The sequence below is a fragment of the Rhinolophus ferrumequinum genome, chromosome 16 (genome assembly GCF_004115265.2).
Source record: "Rhinolophus ferrumequinum isolate MPI-CBG mRhiFer1 chromosome 16, mRhiFer1_v1.p, whole genome shotgun sequence".
Classification (NCBI taxonomy): domain Eukaryota; kingdom Metazoa; phylum Chordata; class Mammalia; order Chiroptera; family Rhinolophidae; genus Rhinolophus; species Rhinolophus ferrumequinum.
In genome coordinates, this window is record NC_046299.1 from 49,549,797 (window position 1) to 49,568,680 (window position 18,884).

Genomic DNA, 18,884 nt, shown 5'->3' on the forward strand with positions numbered 1-18,884 from the left:
CTTAACTCATTTAATCCTCACAGCAACACTCTGAGTTGGGTACTAATGTTACCCCCATTTTACAGACCAGGAAATTGAGGCTCAGATGTGTTAAGTAACTTGACCAAGGTCACTCACCAATGGAAGAGCCATGATCTGAACCCATGCAATCTGCTTTCAGAGGGCATATGCTTAATCACCTCTGTATTCCACTCAGGGTTGCTTTTCGTCAGGGGCCTTAGCTCAGCAAGTACTTATACATTCAATAGTGTGATTATATCATGAACGACATTCTTTACCGTGAGACTGAAGCCATGAACCTTGCCTTTTCTCTACTGGTTCTCCAGCAATTGCACACAGTAGGTGCTCAGTATGAACTTGAATGCAGGAGAGAGCTATTCAATCAGTCTTTGAATGAGACCTGCCCTTGGCCTCTTGCCCCTGTCCAAGCAGGCATCCCACTGAGTGCTGACGTTACCATGGTGACAGGAGGACCATGAGAGCCTGTGCCTCACGCAGGTGGTCTTGTCAGCTCCCTGGGTGTAACCCTTTCTGGCTGGTGATCCTGGGAGTTAGTGATTTATACTTGGTAGGAGGTTGGGAGGTGAGCTCCACACAGATGTGTGAAAAAGAACGTGTGTGTGTGTGTGTGTGTGTGTGTGTGTGTGTGTTTTGGGGGAGGGTCCTCAAGTTTCACTGCGTACCAGTTGGGAGGTATTGGCCTGCAGGTTTGTGGGAGAAGGTGCCTCGTGCCTAGGTCGGGGGAGGGGGTGTTTTATGTCCTGGGAACAGACTCTGTGTTGGGGATGGACAGTGTGGCCATGAGTGGGGTAAAGGTGCTGGGTGGGGAGCCCCAACGGAGTGTGCCAGGGTAGACAACCCTATTTCCCAAACTGAAAACCAAGCACCTTGTTCAGCAAGGGCCTTGTAGTGTGTGAATGATTTGTAGGGAAAATCTTGCAAAGATAAAAATTGAATCACATTCAGTTAAACATTTGATAGGTGCCTTTATTGGAAAGAATAAATTATATGAAAATCTGGAATGATAGGATGCTGGAGGTGGGGGTTGGGGAGGGGGGTCCACACCTGTGTTTGTGGGGGGAAGAAGGGGCAGCAGGAGGCTTTGAGGTCTGGCCTCTGGGTAGCCCTTCAGCTCAGCATTTAGGGGTTGAGAGGACCCAGCCCCCCAAAGGGACCTGTGACATCTGTGCTTCACCCCACTTCAGCACTGCTCACCCTGTAATGTGAATGGTTGGCTGAGGCTGCATCTCCCATAAGAATGGGTCCCTGGTCCATGGCAGGAGCTCAGTAATTGTTTGTGGAACGGGTCAGCTAATGACGAACAGATGAAAGCACGCCTCCTCTTGTTTCCCAGCAGCAGAACTCCTAGCTAAAGAAACTTCCTAGATTCACGCATTTATGTGCCTCCCTGTGACCCTGTCCTCCTCACTGCACACACACAGCGGGTAGGTACCCAGATTTCTCCCATGTCCGAGTCCCCAAAGCCCACAGTCTGAGAGTGACCTGAGACCTGAACGAGCTCCACAATCCTCAGCAGCCTCTCCCTGCTTTAGCCAATCCAGCAGCAGTCCGGGAGGACAGGTGGGAGCAGGCCTCTACCCACCAACCAGGTGGAAATAGGCTGCCTGGCTCGGGCCACCAGCCCAGGGTTGGCCGAGAACAGCCCCTGTCCCGAAGACTGAAGTTACAGGAGGACATTGTCTCCCTCTACTGTTTCCCTGGTTAATCCCAGAGAAGATATGAGCCCCTACTTTATGCAGATCGCTTTAGAGGTGGGGAAGGGGGGAAGCAAGAAGGTGCAGCTTCCACGGGTGATCCTGGTGTCCACCTGTGTGTGTTAAAGGCCGGGTATTAGTTCCCTCCTATGGAATCAGTGTCCATCTACCCCTTTCCCCGGTCCTGCTTGTCCTCCAGGGCCCAGCTCAAACAGCACTTACTGAGTACTTATTTTGTGCCAGGAACTCTTCTCAGCTGACACATACATACATATATATGTATGTATGTACACACACACACACATACCGTGTTTCCCCAGATATAAGACCTAGCTGGACCATCAGCTCTAATGCATCTTTTGGAGCAAAAATTAATATAAGACCCGGTCTTATTTTACTATAAGACCGGATCTCATATAATATAATATAATATAATATAATATAATATAATACTGTGTCTTATATTAATTTTTGCTCCAAAAGATGCATTAGAGCTGATGGTCCGCCTAGGTCTTATTTTCTGGGAAACAGGGTATATACACACACTCATGCATATATTTTATGTATTTATTTTCACACTCATTTAATTCTCATAACTCTATGAAGTAGATCCATTATTATCCCCATTTTACAGATAAGGAAACCAAGACACAGAGGTGTTAGGTAAGTTGCCCAAGGTCACACAGCTAGACAGTGGTGTACAGAATCAGTACCACCTCCTCCAGGAAGCCTTCCTTCTTTGAGTCTTCCCATGTGTGAATAGCCTCATTTCTGCTGTGAACTCAGAGATGCTGATTCTTGTGGGTGTCAAAGTCCCTTTACCAGGCTGTAAGTGCTTCAGTGTCAGAATCCTTGGCAGAGTGACGTCTGTGCCCCCGCAATGCCAAGCACAGGGCCTGGCCATAGGGCAGTCTACCCAGGGGATTGCTGACTATGTGAACGGATGGCAGTGAGTGAGTGAGTATGTGGATGAACCAACACACTGGTTAATGAGAAAGAGAGGAGAGTTTGGAATGGCATTTTTCCAGGTGAGCAGGTGAACTCACAGCCTGGTAGGAAGGGCACAAAGGCAATTACGGGGACCAGGGGGGCTGGGAGCAGCCATCCTTTAGGAACATGCTTGCCAGTGGGTGCCCAGCACTGGCCAGGGACCTTGAGGGACAGTCATAAAAGGCCCCCATCATCAGGGGACTTTTAGGCTAGGTGGGAAGATTACATGGACACACGGGAAGCCACTGGAGAACAAACAGAACAATGGCTACTGCCTGGGGGCATGGAGGAGTCAGCCACTTTCCAGGAAGAAGGGGGGGGGGCGCCTGGCACTGGGTGGGAGGAGGCAAGGGGAGGCCAAAAGAGGAAGGTGGACACTGAAAAACAGGAGGCAGGAATGCACATGGTGATTTGGGGAACCTGAGGTGCCTGAAGGGGAGATCATAAAATGAAGTTGGTGGGGCAGAGAGGGGTGGGGATACAGAGACCTCTGTCTGAACCAGTGTCATTTGTGGATGATTTTTGCTAGCACTTGAAATATATGTATTTTACATTTTAAAAAGTACTTAAATACTTATTCTTAAATTTGAATTAGGTGTTTCACATATATTTATCATAAAAGGAAACTTTGCCTCACTGCCATAAATAGAAAATTAGAACAGAATAGAAAACGACCATAAAAATGAGCACAGAGGAGACAACAAGTTAGTGCTTTAGTCCATTCGGCTGCTAGAACACAACAGCACAGTCTGGGTGGCTTATACACAACAGAACTTTCTTTCTCCCCATTCTGGAGGCTGGAAGCCTGAGATCAGAGTGCCAGCCTGGAGCTCTGTGGGTTCACTTTTTATAAGAGCACAAATCCCACTCACGAGGGCTCTGCCCTAGTGACCTAGTCACCTCCCAAAGGCTCCACCCACTAATACGATCACTTTAGAGGGTAGCATTTCACCACACGAATTCTGGGGGGACACAAACATCCAGATTGTCGCCGTTACTGAGTCCTAGCTGAGCACTGCTCCCTTTGGAGGCTGTGAGCCTGAAGCTCGCTCTCTCTTTGTTAAACAGGAAAACAAATGAGTGTTACAGAGGTGCTACAGACATACTAGCACAAAACCAAGACTTTCTCCTCTCCGCAGAGACACGGGAAGAAGACTGAAAGGGCATAACATTCTCATTCTGTGAAGCAGTGCTATCTACTGCCGGGGCCGTGTTGTACCCAGAGCTCTTTCCATCCCTCCCTGAGCCAGCTTCCCTTTTAAGTCACTAATTGGTCCTTAACGCCCGGGAGAGGAGCCCTGACCCCAGTCACAACGGGAATACTTCTCTCTCTTGCAGGGAATACCAATAGCATCTTTGCCCTGGACTACATCAGCGGAGCCCTGACCTTGAATGGCATACTGGACCGGGAGAACCCCCTGTACAGCCACGGCTTTATCCTGACGGTGAAGGTACGAGCCTGGCAACCTCCATCTGGGTAGCGGGGAAGCCCGAGCTGAGCCTCCAGAAGTGTCCATGGTGAAAACTCCCAGGAGGCACATCGCTTCTGCTCTCTCCGGGGTGCTGATTCCCCAGGCTCATGCCAACGTGTATCAGGTGTAGGCTGTGTCAGGGGCATTTGCTGGGCACATAGTAGGTGCTCATTCTGTGGACCGTACTGTTATCTTTCATTCCAAGTTGTAGCCACCTCAGATTCTTAAGTTTACCCCATTTCTGGGGTTTTGTCCCATTTCTAATTCTCACGGCTTCCCTGGGGCTATTATTTTGTTAGAAACAGCAACTACAGCAGTGAGATATGTCAGCTGCAGTGGCTCCCACCCGAGAAGATGAGAGGGCGTGGTGGAGCCACAGCCCCCGGCCCCTACAGCCACCTGCTACTCATGGCCGGTTTTAATTAAAATCAATGACTTGCTGAGCCATTCCCTGGGAAACCCATTTCAGGTCTGGATCCTGCCTGGGCCACAGGGGTCCTCTCCAGCCCCAGCCATCGATTGAGGCCAGGCTGCGGCATAAAGCCTGAGGAGAGGGGCTCTGGGAAGGAGCCCTTCCATTGGTGCAGCCCAGCCTGGCTCTTAACTGCTCTCCTTGACCTTGAAAAGGCCTGGGGCAGCTATGGGTTACGTAGCCTCCTCTCACCTACTGGCTCCTTCCTCTCCACCTGCTGTGCACCTGATGTGTGGGCCGACTGGGAGAGGGCCTGCTAACACCCCTGTCCCCCACTCAGCGCCAAGCTCCTGGGCCGCCATCAGCCTCCCTCCTGTCTTTGCTCTCTTCCTATGGAGGCGGCGGCTCCAATGGGAGAGAGCTGCTCCCTAGTCCCATGGCAGCCACCAATTCACTGTGGGGACCCTGAGCTCAGTGTGTCCATCTTCATGTAAAAGGTGAGCTTAAGTTCCCAAACTTGGCTGCGAATCCAAATCCCCTAGGGAGCTGGTGAAACATACCTAGACCTGGGCCTCTCGCCCACAGACTCTGGTTCAGAAGGTTGGGGTGGGAACAGGGAATGGATATTTGGGGGTCCGGGGGCTCTGGTCCAGAGACTGGGTACCCAGGTATCTGAGTCCATCTATTCCTGAGTCCAATCTAGAACCTCACAGTGCCTAGCACAGAGTTCAATCCATAGTAGATGCTGAATTAAGACTTGATTACATGCTAGCCCAAAAATTCTTGGCCTCAGTTTCTTCATCTGTCAAATTGAATAAAGATTCTCCCTTTGCCCCTTGATGAGCCCCCAGGTCTGTCTCATTCTCCCTATCCCACCTCATCCCCTTGGTTCTAGAATCCTATTGTCTGAGTTTGACACCTACTCTGGCTGTGTGTCCTTGTACAAGTTACTTAACCTCTCTGAGCCCCAGTTTCCTCATCGGTAAAATGGGAATGCTAGTGACAAATTCTTCCTCCGGGGGTTGTGGTGAGGACGAGATGGGATAATTCACAAAAAGCGCTGTGTTTGGCATTCAGAAAGCCCTGGTACATGGTAGCTATTATTGTGATTATGGCTGCCTGCATCCCGGGCTGTTTGTCCTCTATCTGCAGGGTACAGAGCTGAATGACGACCGCACCCCGTCCGATGCCACCGTCACCACCACATTCAACATTCTGGTTATTGACATCAATGACAATGCCCCAGAGTTCAACAGCTCCGAGTACAGCGTGGCCATCACTGAGCTGGCACAGGTCGGCTTCGCCCTCCCCCTCTTCATACAGGTGGTGGACAAGGACGAGGTAAGTCCCTGGGACACGTGGGCCATCCAGACCCGCCACCCTGACCTGGCTGAGCAACCCTGGGAGAGACACCAGGTATCTCTGGGTTTCCAGGTCCCCATCTATAAAATAGAAACAAACATGGTTGTACCCTCCCCTGCTGTGTTCTGAGGATAAATACGGCTGCCAAACACCAGTAGTCTCTAAACTTTAGACTACCGCCTACATCCTTCAAGAGACATTTGAGCACACACCTCCAATGTGTAGTTGCTTATTTAGAAATTATATACATGATTGTTCTACTAATCTAGTATGTATACTATAAAGCATAAAAATAGAAATTTTAAAAGGTAGAGGCTGTTGTATAAATAATGACCTTGGAAGAAAATCTTATTCCCGCTTTCAGGGTAATAATGATCCCACATTTTCCACGCAAGAATCCTACGTGCTTTCAAGGGGATCCCAGGCCATAAGGAGACTCCACAGGGGCTACCTTCATCCGCTTGCCCAAAGGCCTGCCTGGCTGAGGCCAATCTTAAAAGAAAGAGCCGTGGGCCGTGAGTGAGGGAAAGCTGGAGAGGGACAGGAGAGAGGAGGGTCCGGGCCGGGCTGCAGCCCCTGTGAGCCCTGTCAGCCCTGCATATCGGGCCCTGGGCCAGGCCTGGATGGGACAGGCTTCCATCCGATGACACCCGCTCAGCCTGCCTCCTCCTCTGACCCCTCCTCCTGCCCCATCTCCCTTGCCTGTCATAGCCACAGTCGTTAACAGGATCTCTATTTATTACCGCCACTCCCCTGGCCCACTCTGCTCAGGAATTCCATTAGGTTTCCCAGCCCGAGGTCCTTCTCTGCAATTACTCCTCACTCCGGGCTCCGGCACTGGCCTTGCTCCAGGCCTGGCTTCCTCCTCGCTCCTCCTGCCCCTCTCCACGCTGACTGCTCAGCAAACTTTCCTCCCACATCACTCCCATCTCCTGCCAACTTCTCTTAACCAGACGTGGTCTCCCTCAAGGACTCAGGGCCACGAGGGCAGGTCAGTGTGTGTGTGGGGTGTGTGTGTGTGTGTACATACATGTGTACATGTGTACATGCCTCCGTCCCCTGCTAAGTCATTCCATACCCATCTGTCTGAGATAACTAAAGTATGTGCTGAGCACCTACTGTGTACAAGGATGTTTACAAGGATCTGTACTTGGCCCCTTGAGGGAGTCCAGGAAGTGTACCCCATGGTCCCTGTCCCAAGGGGCCAAGTGTGTTTCCGCAAATGTACAGTGTACCTTCTAAAACATACAAGAATGCAGAAAGTTGAAAAGGTGGAGGTAAACAGCTATCACAGCGAGTTCTCATGCCCCAGTGGGTCATCTTGTGTCCCCTGGAGTGCAGCACACCCTTAGAGACGGCTGTGTGAATGAGGACCTCCGAAGAGAGTCCCATCCTTGGTTTCATGCTAATGATAACACCCCAGAGAAGAGGCACTAGTACCGGAGCCTGGGTCCCGGGTCCAGTGATGCCAGGCAGGGAGGGCTCTCGAGCTCCGCTGAGGAAAAGGGAAGTAAGACTGGGAAGATCAGGAAAGGCTCTGTGGTAACAGGGGGACTAGGGCTGAGCCTTGGGGTGTAAATTAGATCATGAAAAGGGGCGCAGGAGGGCTGGCAGGGCAGGCGGTGGTCCACAGAGGGGTGCAGAAGGGGAAACTTGCAAGTGGATCAAGGGGCCATGCGGTGACCCATGCGACTGATGCAGGGTTTGTGTAGGCAGCTGGTGGGAAGGTGGGCTGGGCCTGGCCTTGGAGGGCCTTGAACGCCAAGCCAAGGAATTCGGGCTTCATTTTGAAGGTACTCCAGAGCGGCGGCAGCTTGTGTAGTGGTTCACAGCCCAAGCTCCAGAATCAGACGGGGCCTGTGTTCAAGTCCATCCTTGCCATTTGCTAGCTCTGTGACCTTGGGTGAGTCATTGACCCTTTCTAAGCACCACTTTACTCATCTGTGTAAAAGAGAAATAAAAGGAAAATGTATCAGTCAGTTTCTCTAGCAGTAACAAATGAACCCTGAGACAGAAGTTTAGTTCTCACTCTGACTACTTGTCTGGCACAGGTGGGCACGGAGACCCCCTTTGTGTAGACACTCAGGTGCACACACTGCAGTTCCATCAGTCACTGAGGCAGGGAGGAGACAGCTGGAAGGTCCTCTGCTTCCTCCCAGAGTGGGCCCATCAGCCACAATGAGATACGTGCCCCATTTCACAGCCAGAAAGCTGTGGAATGTGGGAAAGCAGATATCTGTGTCTGCCACAGAGGATACCAACAAGTATTTGGAGGCAGGGAGATCAGATGTTTGTGCATAGGACTCACTGGGTGCCTGCCACACCCAGGTGTTAACCAGAGGGGTCCAGGGCGCATTGCCACCGGCAGGGCCAGAACCTCCAGCGCCCTGCTCAGGGCGACGGTCGGGGGATTTCAAGGTCACCCTGACTCCTTGGGTTTTATCTCCGGCTCCCTTTGCTGGAAGCCCTGTGTGAAGCGTCTGCAGGAGTGCCGAGGGGTGTCTGGGTCCAGGCTTCCTCTAGTGATCGCTCCCACCCAGGCGCAGGCGTCAGCATGCCCACTGCAGACATGGTACCCAGCCCTGCCAGGGACCATTCCACTGTTTTCCCCAGAGAGTTGGCCAGTGTCTCTGACAATAGAGAACTGGCCTCCTCCCCACAGGGTCCCACTTCTCCAGGGCACCGTGAGGTACAGAAAGAGAACTACCCATGAGGACTGGCAGCCCCAAAGCCCATACTGCCCCCTCTAAGGTCATTTGGGCCATCCTCCAGGCTCCCGGTAGAGAGAGCTGCACCCAAACCACCCCAGACGTGGTCGTAGGCTGCTTCCTAAATAAGAGGGAGGGACAAATTACTTTCTAAATTGCCCTGCTCTTTCGTATCTCCCAACTCTTCTCCTCTCTCCAACACTCCAGAGGAATTCGGATCTGGACAGGTAAAGCTCCCAAGGCCCAGTCTTGGATGCTGAGAGTCAGGCCCCAGCTTCCCGGGCTGGAACATTCAGCCGCACTGCCCGCAGAACAGAAAAGACAGAGGCCACTGGCTCTGGAGCCTGATCAAGTGTCCGGAATCTGGGGGAAATCAGGGACCCTCAAAGAGAAATCAGGCGATTTTTGTAAGAGATTTTTCTTTATATTGTCATTTCTTCCAGTTCTCTTTCTGAGAGGAAAATACGCTTGTTGGGATTTGTGTCTGGGTGAAGGGGGCTCTAGATTTGCTCATTGCGGCAGAAAAATGCGTTCGTTGAGCCAAGTTGGAGGAAGAAAGGGAGCATGAGGAGAGGTGAAATCCCTTTGTCACAGATTCTATAAAGCACGTGATCCCTTACGCTGACCATGATTTTGCAGTTATTAGTGTGATGATTTTATTCATACCATCTCCGGATTAGACTGAGTGAGCCACAGGCAGAGCCTAACCCGGTGCCCGATACTCTGCCTGGCACTTGGGCAGTGCTGCAGAAATGTGTATTGGTGGAGTTAAAGCGTGATTCCATGATGCAGTGATCCAGACTGATGTTCAGGCAGTGCCCTGTGCTGAAGCCCAATTCTGGCCGAGTTTGCTTAGGAAGGTGACCTCGAAATCCACTGTGGGGCAGCAGAGGGTGCTGATGGGAAATAGAAAGGGAAGGAGGAAGCAGTTTAACCTCTCAGCAGCACTTTGTGGCAGTCATTCCTAATAAGGATGCTAATCTCATTCACAAAGACTAAATGCCTGCCATCCCCTCCAGATCTAAGATTCTACTCAGTTTCTTACTGAACCTCAGGCTCTGCCAAACCATTCAAGACACAAAGGTGCTTGAAAGAGGCCCTTTCTATCTCCCAAGGACTCCATCCTCATTGTCAAGTCTCTCGGAGTAATTTCTTTTCATTTGCCCAGCTATAGAAAACTCACAGAAGCCAGGGAAGGAAGGGATGGGGTGGGCTGAAACTAACAACAACCCATTTGTACAGTGTGACAGTTGAGATGCAAATAGATGGTTTGTAATGCAAATCACAAAAAATCTCAAGGCAGAGGCCCCAGGAGTCAGCCTTGGTGTGGGAGCTCATCTCTGAGTTTCAAATTAAAGGCTGTGGCAGCTGCGTTCCCCCGGTGCCTGGATGCCGGTGTGTCTCCTGTCTCCTCCTCGGGGGCTCTGGGAAGCCGCAGGAAGCAAGCAGCACACTTGCCCTCTTGGATTCCATCATTTCCTTACCCACCCCCCACCTAGCACACAGCGTTTGTGTTTTCTCCACTTTGGTCAACTTTTCCTCCCTTCATCTTGCCTGCCCCCTCCCCAGTCCTACCTACAGCTGAGCCAGCCCCAGGCTGTCATGGTTTCCCATCTGCTTGCGGTGAGCTTATTGGGATGGTTGGAATTTTCTGTCCTAAAAACCACCCTACAGTTAGACGCCAGTGGGTTATCTGTGTTCTGTATCCTGCCTCTGAAGGGTTGGGGGAAGGGAGGCAGGGAATGTGGGAGACCATTGGCGCCTCTGGATGCTTTAGAAATCCCAGCAAAGTTATTTTTTTTAACATTGTTTTTAAATACTGCTTTTGCATATACACGACCCCTCCAGTTGACTCACAGAGCTGAAAATTGGCAGTTCCTCGTATCCGCCCGCCAGTCGGGAGAAGTACCATTCGTGTACATCGGATCGTCTCAGGAGTTGGGAGCATTTGATCCACTTTATTTCTATCTCATTTCCGACCCACCACTTCTCAGAATATATTTGCTGCTGTCCTTGAGAATATTTCTTTCAGGCAGTCAGGGTTGGAGTGGGGAGTGGGGTGCCAGTATCCCGAGAGAGGCTTCTTCTGCCTGGTTTCTGGCTGCTTCTGGAAATTGGAATAGTATCAGAATGGCCTTCAGTGTATTTGCCCCACCCCCACCTTTCTGAGGGACGATATTGAAATTTACACAGGTGGGAGGATTACGCATTCATTCACTCCACAAACTGTGTACCTACTCTGTGCCCGCCACTGGGGCGATAATGCTGAGATGTGGCCCCTGCCCTCCAAGAGCTTCTACGTCACTCCAGTGAGGAAGCCGGAGGAATAAGCACCAGCATCATTGCTGGTGGAAAGGAATGTCAAGAAGTCAGTAGACACAGTGAGTGATGCGCTGGGGTAGGGGTGGCTGTTTTCGACTCAGTGGTCACAGAAGGCCTTCCAAGGAGGTGCCGTTAGAGCAGTGGTTACATAGTGTGGGGGATGCAGCCACGCAGAGCTGTGGAGGGAGGACATTTTGCAGTGGGTGCTCCCCTACAAGGGCAGAGGTCGCTGGAAACTGCCTGGCATTTTCAGGGAGCAGAAAGGAGGCTCATGTGGCTGGTGAGGGGGCTTGAGAGAGCAGTGGGAGATGAGGCTGCAGCCGTCCACAGGGGCCAGGCCAGGCCTTGCCGGCACCAGAAGGTGTTTTTCTGTTAGTGTGAGCCCAGTGGGGAGCCAGGGCGAGGCTGACATGCTCGAAGTCGTCTTTCTTAAGGAGCCCTGATTACTGTGTTGCAAATGGATTGTCAGGGGCGCAGGGTGAAAGCAGGGAAAGGCAGCAGTCTCCCACACAGAAAACTCTCCCATCTGCCTGTCCACCTCCTCTTGCCAGCAGGTGCTTTCTAGTGTCTAACTTGAGGTTCTCTGTAGTTTAGCCCATTTTCTTCTTAAGGTGTTTACAGAAGCAAGCCACCCTAGGCTCTTATATGAAACCTGAAAAGTCCCATAGAAACTGCCTTCAGTATTCTTCTCAGGAGGACGCTGAATGGCCACCTTCAGTCTTTGTGACAGGATCTTCCAAGTTAAATTAGCCCAGGATTTTGAACTCTGACCGCAGCATTCTGCTGCCAGACCTACCTGACAGCACCAGAGAAAGTGGTAGAGAAAACACAGAAGCCAGGGTCCCATCAGTTGTGTTTCCTCACACACGGAGTGATTCTAAGCAAGTCATGTCCCCAGTCTGTACCGCAGCGTCTACCTCTGGAAAACCATGGGCCGCTCATCTTCATTAAGACCCTACACATCCATCATTCTTTTGGTCCAAGAGGGTTTTTGTCTGCACTTCCCTCTTCACTCCTGCCCCGAACATTTGCTCATAACCCTTCCTGGAGCTTGTTCCAGCTGCCCCTGCTCCCCGCTTTGGGCAGAGGGCCGGGCCTGCCACTTCTGTGGGCCTGATCTCCCTGCAGCCTTTTCAGTCCGCTCAGGAGTTTGTCTATTGATACCACCTGGAGCATCCTTTCTCAGGTTAGGGACAGAAAGCAGTGGAGTGGTTAAAAACAAGGGCTTTGAAGCCACATTGACTGGCTTCAAATCCTGGCCCTGCCACTTGTGATCTGGGTGACCTTAGGGGACGCATGTATCCTCCCTGATTCAGTTTTCCCCTCTGCAAATGGAGACAATGATAGTACCTGCCTCATAAAGCCGTTATGAGGATTAAATGAATTAATATATGTATTTAGAACAGTGCCTAACCCATAAAAAGCACTCCTTAATTGTAACTGTTTTTATTATCCCCGCCCTGTGAGATATGTGTATTATTGTGAGGAGTAAGTAGAGGCCCAGAGAGGTTAAGGGGCTTCCCCAAGGTCACACAGTCAGTGGGTCTCAGAGCTTGGCCTTGAACTCTCAGTCCTGTGTTTCTTATATATACTACGGGGCTCCCCATTTGTGGCCATGGCTCCCCATTCTCAAAGGTTTGGTCCCACCAAGCGGGTGGGTCTCCCACCTCCAGTGTGGCTGGTGGGAGGGAGAGGAGGGAAGTAAGGCAAGGGGGGGGTGTGTGCCTGCACTGCAGAGGTGAACAGGGACACATCTGTCAGGAGCTAATTCCTATTTCAGGCAGGAGATGACACGATTCATTTGTTTGAGGGACAACGAAAAAACAGAGAGAATTACCCGCCTCCCCAAGGAGAAACATCACCAAATAAATAAATAAAAGAAAGCAAATGATGGGGAGAAAAAGCCATATTCTGGAATATTGGGTTTATTTGTAGAAATGGGGAGGAGAGGGTGAGAAGGGGAGGTTATTCTTCTTCTCTTGCTCATCTTGGCACTGATTTTTATCCATCGCCCTCATTTTCCATTCCACGTGTGTTCCAGGCCTGTCAGAGAGCCCAGCCCACAACCTTGTATTTATTTAAATTTATTTTCGCATATATTCCTGGTTGGTCAGTCTGTCCAGCCTGCATTTCCTCTGGCCCTCTCCCCACTCAGCCCTGCAAGGTTGTGGCGGCAGCCCCCATGGACCCCTCCAACGCTTCCTTTTAGTCCAGGAGTCCTGAACCTGGAAGCGGGGGTCTACTGACCCCCCCCCAAGGCATCTGTGACCCTAGATGGAGAAAACTCTGCACCTTCTTTTTGTATTAACCTCTATCTGAATATGAGCACTCCCTTTAATTATGAAAATAGAAACAAACCACAGCGGCATTAGTGGTACCTGTGACTTTGAACCCAAGAGAAATCTCAGATATTTTTGCATCATATTATAGGTGTCCCAGGGAATCTCAAAATGTCATTTAAATTCATCACGACTTTGAAATCACAGCATACATTTGACCCACTGCCAAATCTCATTGTTTAATCCATTAAGAAACACATAATTCTACTGTAATACCCTTTTCAAATACTTTGATGACTATATTTCAAAGTAATTAATTGACTTTGTGGTCCGTGTATTTTATTCTATGCAATTAAAGATGTTATTCTAAAGAAGCAAGACAAACAAATAAAGAAACAAAACTCATAGACACAGACAATAGTTTAGTGGTTACCAGAGGGGAAGGGGAAAGAGGGTGGTAGAAGAAGGTAAACAGGATCCAATATATGGTGATGGACGGTGAACTGCCTCTGGGTGGGGAACACACAGTGCGATATATAGGTGATGGATTACAGAATTGTACACCAGAAACCTACGTAACTTGATGTACAGTTGTCGCCCCAATAAACTTTAAAAAAAAAAAAAAAAGCTATTCTGAGAAGTGGGGCTGTGGGTTTCCCGGACTGTCAGAGGGGTCCATGGCACAAAAACAAGATGAAACCCCCTTTTATCCCTGTGCTCACTAACTGCCATCCTTCAGGCCAGCTCCCTGCTCGGGTTTTTGCCCCCAGGCTTACCTTTGGCTGCTTCTCAGAGGTGACATCCATGTCGGGTAGGGTAGGTGGACGCAGGGAGGCGGTTTGCTCCATGTCACACATTCAGCTGAGGGACCATTTCCCAGTTCTGGGTCCTCCAGGGCCCATAAATCTGTCACCAGCATCTACCTTTTGGTAGAGACACAGGAAATATATGTCCCTGCCACCCCAGGGAGTGATCCCAACTGCTCTAAACTTCTCCAACGTGCTGATGTGAGCCAGGGCACGGACGTCTGTTTTCCTATTTTTCTAAAGCAATTCGAACTAAAAACCAAACTCCAGAAGCAGTGACGAGGGAGGTGGGGAAGTGAGGGGGAAGGGCTGGCTGCCAGCATCCATGGAGGCAGGTGTGGGTTCTTACACTGTCTGTGGATGTGTGATTGCCCAATTATCCAGACCTTTCTTTCCCTCCATTGGGGAGGTAACTGGAATCTGGCTGGAAATCTCCCACCTCCCCCTGAATCCCCCAGGAGGTGTAAGGAAAGTGACTGGAATGCCTCCCACATTCTGTGCCTCGCGCCCAGCTTGTGGTCTCATCGGTGAAATAAAGCTGAGAGGAGGTAGGGGTGAGGGCTCTGGCCCAGGGAGCAACCAAGACGAGACACATGGAGAGGTGAAGGTCAGCATTGCCTTATCCCCACTCCCCGCTCCTCAGCCAGGGTGCTCATCCTGGCTGCTCCGATTTCTACAAGGTTCTCTGGTGCTTCTGTTGCACAGCAGGGGTTAAGTGTCCACCCAAAGCAGCGTCAGCACAGTTGGCACCTGGAATCCATGATGCCAACTTTGCACCTTTGTCCCCTCCTCCCCCTGCCCTGGCAGTGGGCAGTGGTCCGTTTGCAAGACCTCTGTTGTCTCACAGCTTCAGCTCACATTTCTAGGGTTCCTCCCCCAAAATTAGGCTCTCCAGGAAAATATCTGTTGCCATCAAAGCAAAGCTGCTCTGGAAAGGAAGCCGGGGGGAGCGGGCCAGCCCCATCTGCACATTTTCCCATTAATTTCTCCCCAGTTGCCTTGCTGAGGCTCTTATTATGATGACGAGCAGGACTTTTCTGTGTGTGGCTGCATCCCGTGGTGTGATTCCTCCCAGCCTGCTAAGCTCCAAGCTCCCTGAGGACCAGAGGGTGTCCTAGCAGGACTTAGACACCTCCTAATTCAGTCTCATCCTAAATCTCATTAGCATGCTATTTACACCAGGCCTGTAGCCCCGTCAAGGTGTGAAGTAGGCAGCCTACATGGCAGCTGTAGTGCCAGGGCCCTTTCACACCCCTCCTGCCCCAACACCTGCAGCTGGGCCCCTCCAGCAGCTGGAGGTCATCTTTCATATATTGGATTTGGGGGATCGTTCCCCTTTCACCCAGCTCCCTGGCAGTGGTCTCCTTCCTCTTACCCACCACCGTGCTCATGAGCAGGACTGGCACCCGCGGGACGTAGTGGGAATCATTCTGAGTCATGCTCCCTAAAGGCAGTGGCTGACCTTCCTAGACCCCCACTGGGAGCAGAGCAGAACTAACAAACTTCATCCTCCACCCCTCTCCCTTTTCCGATCACCTCTTGGCTGGTTCATGCCCACTGTGTGCCCCTTCACCGTGGGTACGGTGAGCCCAGTCTCACCCTAGCGCGTGGTTTCTTCCTCTCTCAATCCCCTGCATGCCCCATTTGCCACCTCCCACCGTGCCCCTGACAGCAATAGATGATGTGTCTTGTTTGTCTCCCTGTCTCAAAGGGTAAGGCTAAGCATAGCTCAACTGGGAGTTGTGCCTGAGTGTCACCCCGTCACCGTGGCCGTGGGCCATGAAATATCCTAATCTACGAGTAACACGGACAGAAACGTCCTGCTGGGCAGCTGTGGCGACGGTGGGCCACTGAGGAGGGCACAGAGCTTCCTCCCCAGAGCCAGCGCCCAGCCCTACTCTTCTGGGCTCCCGCTGACTCTGTCCCCTGGAAGGGGAGGGCAGTGCAGGGGTGCAGTGGGAAGGGGCAGGAGGCATTTCATGGCAAGGCGAGGTTTCATGGCTGTGTTATCACTCTGCCATGAAGGCATAGGGCAGACCCTTCTCCCTCTCCACACCTCCGTTTCTCCATCTGTTACGGACTTCATTTGAAAAAGGAATTGTGAGAAGGAATTTTCAAAATCAAGATTGTCATACCTTTACATCCCGGGTTAGATGGTACAGAGCATGCTTTCCTCTCATTCATCGTGACATGTGCCCTGAGTCTGGTGTCAACAGGCAGGTATCTGCGCTCTTCACTCATGAGCAAAACTAGGCTTAGAGAGAAACCTTCTACGTAAGGTCACAGAACAGAGCAGAAGATGTGCAATGGCTTGTCAAGCACATAGAGTAGTGGGCACCCCCAGGCCTGGGGCAGGAAAAGGAAGAGCTACCTAGGGGGACCCTCACCCTGAGCAGGAGGTAGGGATCCAGTCACCAGTTCATTTATCCCACAAGTATTCGTTGAGCATCTGCCTTGTGCAGGATGCGATTCTAGGTACTGTTCATAGGTGAACACAACAGCCGAAGTCCAGCTCTAGGGCAACGTATGTTCCGGTGACGCAAGACTAAAGAAACAAACAAGGAAATGTATATCGTGTCGAGTGGTGATGAGTGCCATGGAGAAAAATACAGCAGGGCAAGGGATTTAAGGAAGACTGGGACGGGGAATGGAAAGCCTCTGACAAGGTAACATTTGACGACAGTGAAATGGGGGGTGAGCCATGTGCATATTTGGGGGAAGAGCATTCCGGGCAGAGGGAACAGCAAGCACAGTGTCTCTGAGGCAGGAGTGTGCCTGCACTTCAAGGAAGAGTGAGGGGGTCCGTGGGCTGGGACAGGAGGTCAGGCAGACTGGGAGCTGTCGGGGCAGGGCTTTCACAGGAGTGAGGGTCACGAGCAGGGAGTGAGGGATTTGATCTGATTGAAGTTTCAAAAGCATGTTCTGTGGGAACAACCCAAATGCCCCTCAGCTTAGGAGTACATAAACAATATGCAGTATCTTCACACAGCGGAGTGCTATTCAGCCATTATCATAATGAAGTTCTGACACATGCTGCCACACGGATGAACCTACAAAACATGCTCAGTGAAAGAAGCCAGGTACAAAAGGCCATACAGTGTGATTCCATTTATATCAAACATCCAGAATAGGCAAATCCACAGACAGAAAGCATATTAGGGGTTGCAGGGGCCGGGGAGGGGGCATGAGGAGTGACTGCTCCCGGGGAGGGGGTTTCCTTTTGGAGGGATGAACATGTTTTGGGATTAGGCAGAGGCGGGGTGGTCGGGTGGGTTGGGTGGTGGTGGTTGGTAGGTGTAGGGTCGGGCGGTAGTTGCACAAATCGTGAATATACTAAAAACCACTGAATTGTATGCTTTAAGATGGTTAAAATGGTGAATTTTATCTAAAAAAAAGAAATGTTTTTAAAGGACACTCTGGCTGCCTGGGAGAACAGGTGGTACAGGGCAGGGCCATTGCTAGGAGGTGAGCACAGCAGTTGGAGGTGCTGCAGGAGAGGGAGAGGTGGTCAGCTCCTGGACCTGTCGTGAAGGAGAGTCAGTAGGATTTGCTGGTAGCGGGAGGCGGAGGGGCTTGAGGCCTGCGCCAGGTGTTTGACCTGAGCGGTCAGAAGAGTGGAGTTCTTCCTTCCTGAGCTGCTGACTGGGAGGGGAAGGTGGGAGCTGTAGACTAACTTTCAGCATATTATGTGCGACACGTTTGTTAGACATCCAAACGGAAGTTCCGCGAAGACAGAGGGGTGTGCTAGTAAGTCTCCAACAAGCAGCTCTGCGGGAGGGCCAGGGAGGGATGCCTCACTTGTAGCCCTCGGTGACCTCTCTGGCCGATCTCCAGCACGGACGTGACCTCAGCGGGCTTCCTGGATCCTGGAAATCTAACAGGAGCCTCTAAGGAGCCAAGGAGGCTCCAGCCAGCACTGTGGACCCTGGCTGGAGATGGAAATGTAAGCGTTGTTGCCCGTGTCTGGATTGTATTTAAAGCCACAGGTCTAGCTGGGCTCAGCTGGGAACAGGGTGGGGGTAGAGCTGAGAAAAGGGCTAGGGACCTGAGCAGCCCCCGGCTCCCCAACATTCCCATTAGGGGAGATGAGGATGAAGCAGCAAAGACACGGAGAGGCAGCCACCACCGAGGGAGGAGAGGACCAAGCGGGAACACGGGGGCACAGGAGAATGATTGAGGCAGGCGGGGCACAAGGTAAAGGGACAGGAGTCAGAAGGAGGAGGACGAGGCCGCCTGCCCCTAACTTCCAGCGCTCGTCGCCAATCAGCGTGGATCTGTGTTTCCTTCTCTGTTTCAGCATAATGACTCTTAATTGCCCTCATTAGGGACTGTCCAAATGCACTAATATTTACAGAGCAGCACTACCAGGATTTTTTTTTCTTTCTTTCTTTTATTAATCCGCTTGACCCTCTTTTCCCCTGGCACGCGTGGCTCAGACCTGAGCGGGACACAGTACCACCCGCCCAGCTCAGCAGGGCCGTGTAGACGTGCTGACTGGTCCCATAAGGATGGGACGGTGCTGAGGTAAGCAGCCCACTCAGCTGAAGTGAGAAGCAGGGGATCTAAGGCATTACCCAGGTGAAAGCAGCCAGCCTCAAAGACTGCGTCCTGTGTGATTCCATGACACTTAAAAAGACAACTACCGATGGGGAACCAGTCAGTGGTGACCAGAGGTGGGGGTAGCAGAGGAGTGGCTGTAATGGACAGTACACGAGGTTCTTGAGGGGCGTGGGACTGTCTGTAGCCTAGTTGCGAGGGGCTAACACAAATCTATCCGTGGGTTAAAATTCTACAACTGCATACCCCAAAATGTCTGCT

At 51.4% G+C, this 18,884-nt stretch overlaps 1 protein-coding gene across 1 annotated transcript in view; it reads left to right on the forward strand.

Moving 5' to 3' along the window:
- The window catches only part of CDH23 (cadherin related 23), a 394,835-nt gene that overhangs the window by 205,250 nt on the left and 170,701 nt on the right, over nt 1–18,884 (forward strand). The window contains 2 exon segments of the mRNA XM_033130003.1: nt 4,044–4,156; nt 5,742–5,930. Coding sequence (XP_032985894.1) covers nt 4,044–4,156; nt 5,742–5,930 — 302 coding nt within the window.